The 1,946-nt window shown below is 30.8% G+C and overlaps 1 protein-coding gene and 1 long non-coding RNA gene across 2 annotated transcripts in view; both read left to right on the plus strand.

The window, feature by feature from the left end:
* Positions 1–952, plus strand: part of Csn1s1 (casein alpha s1) — a 9,535-nt gene extending 8,583 nt beyond the window's left edge. Inside the window, exons 18-20 of the mRNA XM_026785025.1 lie at positions 199–216; positions 319–336; positions 932–952. Coding sequence (XP_026640826.1) covers positions 199–216; positions 319–336; positions 932–952 — 57 coding nt within the window. The remainder of the gene's footprint in view (positions 1–198; positions 217–318; positions 337–931) is intronic.
* A 122-nt stretch (positions 953–1,074) lies between these two features.
* Positions 1,075–1,615, plus strand: LOC113457501. The gene is made up of 3 exons (XR_003378055.1): positions 1,075–1,094; positions 1,183–1,224; positions 1,574–1,615. It is a non-coding gene; the product is annotated as an uncharacterized LOC113457501 (long non-coding RNA).
* Positions 1,616–1,946: the final 331 nt, after the last annotated feature.

A 1,946-nucleotide genomic window follows, 5' to 3' on the forward strand; every position in this document is an offset into this window, starting at 1 on the left:
TTTATTAAATACTAAGCCAAAATGAATTCTGTCAAAAATTTGCTAAAAGGAAAATTATTTTTCTTCATAGCAAGCTTCCCTGGCCCAGGTAAGAATCTCTTACTAAATCTAAATTATTCTAATATTTCTAAAATACTGTATCAATACAAATTCTATCTCAATCAATATACTAAAAGGAAAATTATTTTTCTTCCACAGCAAGCTTCCATGGCCCAGGTAAGTTTTTTTTAATGAATCTAAATTAATGTTTCTTAAATATTATGCCAATAAAAATTCTACATAAATCAACATACTAAAAGACTTATTTTTCTTCCATAGCAAGCTGCCCTGGCCCAGGTAAGATTTTTTTTTACTAAATCTAGATTATTTTAATATTTCTTAAATTCTATACCAGTGCAAATTCTATGTTAGTATACTAAAGGAGAATTTTTTTTCTTCCTTAGAGAGCTGCCCTGGCCCAGGTAAAAAAAAAAAAAAAATTACTGAATCTAAACTATTTTAATATTTCTCAAGTTGTAAGCCAATATAAATTCTATGCCGATCAATATACTAAAAAGCCTACTTTTCTTCTTTAGCTGGCTTCCCTGGTCCAGGTAAGACATTTTACTAAATCAAAATTATTTTAATGTTTCTCAAATGCCAATACAAAGTCTATGTCAATCGATATACTAAAAGGAGATTTGTTTTTCTTCTTTAGCAAGCTTCCGAGGTACAGGTAAGATTATTTACCAAATGTTAAATTATTTTAATATTTCCATTATGTGTTGTGTGATAGTGATATCCGTATTGTTGCTCTAGTTTTCAAGTTGATTCTGTTTGGAACAAATCTACAAAAATTTAAATATCTTATTTTACAAGTACAAATGTCAGCAATTCTCTCAGAAATTAACCGATTTTCTTAACTATGTATGTTAAACTTTACACATTTTAGAGGCATCCGGGTTTTGCATAGCTTTTCCATTATATTTCATAGTACTTATTGCAATCTCTGTGAAAAAGACAAGTGCATAGTAAGTGTTGACTATTCATAAATAAAATCAGTAGACTGAAAGACACAATTTGTTTTTCTTCTTTAGCAACCTGCCTTTGTTCAGGTGAGATAATTTATTAAATTTCAAATATTTTAGTACTTATATTGTGGGTTACATTTTAAAACATACACTGTTTTGTTTTAAAACACAGAAACACCTTCCAAGACTGAACCAGTTCTACTACTCAAGCATGGTAATATTTTACTTAACATTTACCAAAGCAAAAAATTAATAATGATTACAAATGGGTAGGAGAATAAAATATCATGTTAAGAAATTGATGGGTTTGGGGCTTGTATTTCTTTCAGTGAATAAAATTTATTTACTATTTATTTTTCTAAGTTTCAGTAAATTTAGCCATACCTGAGATTTTTGATATACTCAAAATATGAAACTTTGGATTTTTTTCAGTAATTTACATAGAATCGGTATGGTATGTTGTAAGTTTCATGGATACTGATATAATCTCGACTCACTGTAGTTAGCACAGTAGTGTGAAGTCAGATGTCTGAGTAATCCAAAATACGTTTCCTTCTGTACAGGAGCAGCCTTACAGAATGAGCGCATACAACCAAGTCCAAATGGTAATATTGATCTGTATGATGAAATTAATACATTACTAAGATTTGCTTTAAAACTTCCACTCAGATAGATTCCTCTTTCTCTTTCTCCTGTTCCTAAACGAGTTTTTATTGGTTAACTCATTCACCATCTGTTGTGTGGTGCCTGCTCCCGGTCCAATTAGTGCATAACTCAGCTCCTGTGGGCAGCGCAGCTATAATTACAAGCATTACAAAGGGGTACTTTCTACAGTTACATTTATTCATGTCAACACCTCTTTTATTGTCACGTAACTATATGTGTAAATTTCGGATTGTCAAACTGAGCGTAGTTTAGGACTCCCTAGTTCGGGGC

Source organism: Microtus ochrogaster, linkage group LG1 (genome assembly GCF_000317375.1).
Source record: "Microtus ochrogaster isolate Prairie Vole_2 linkage group LG1, MicOch1.0, whole genome shotgun sequence".
NCBI classification, from domain to species: Eukaryota; Metazoa; Chordata; class Mammalia; order Rodentia; family Cricetidae; genus Microtus; species Microtus ochrogaster.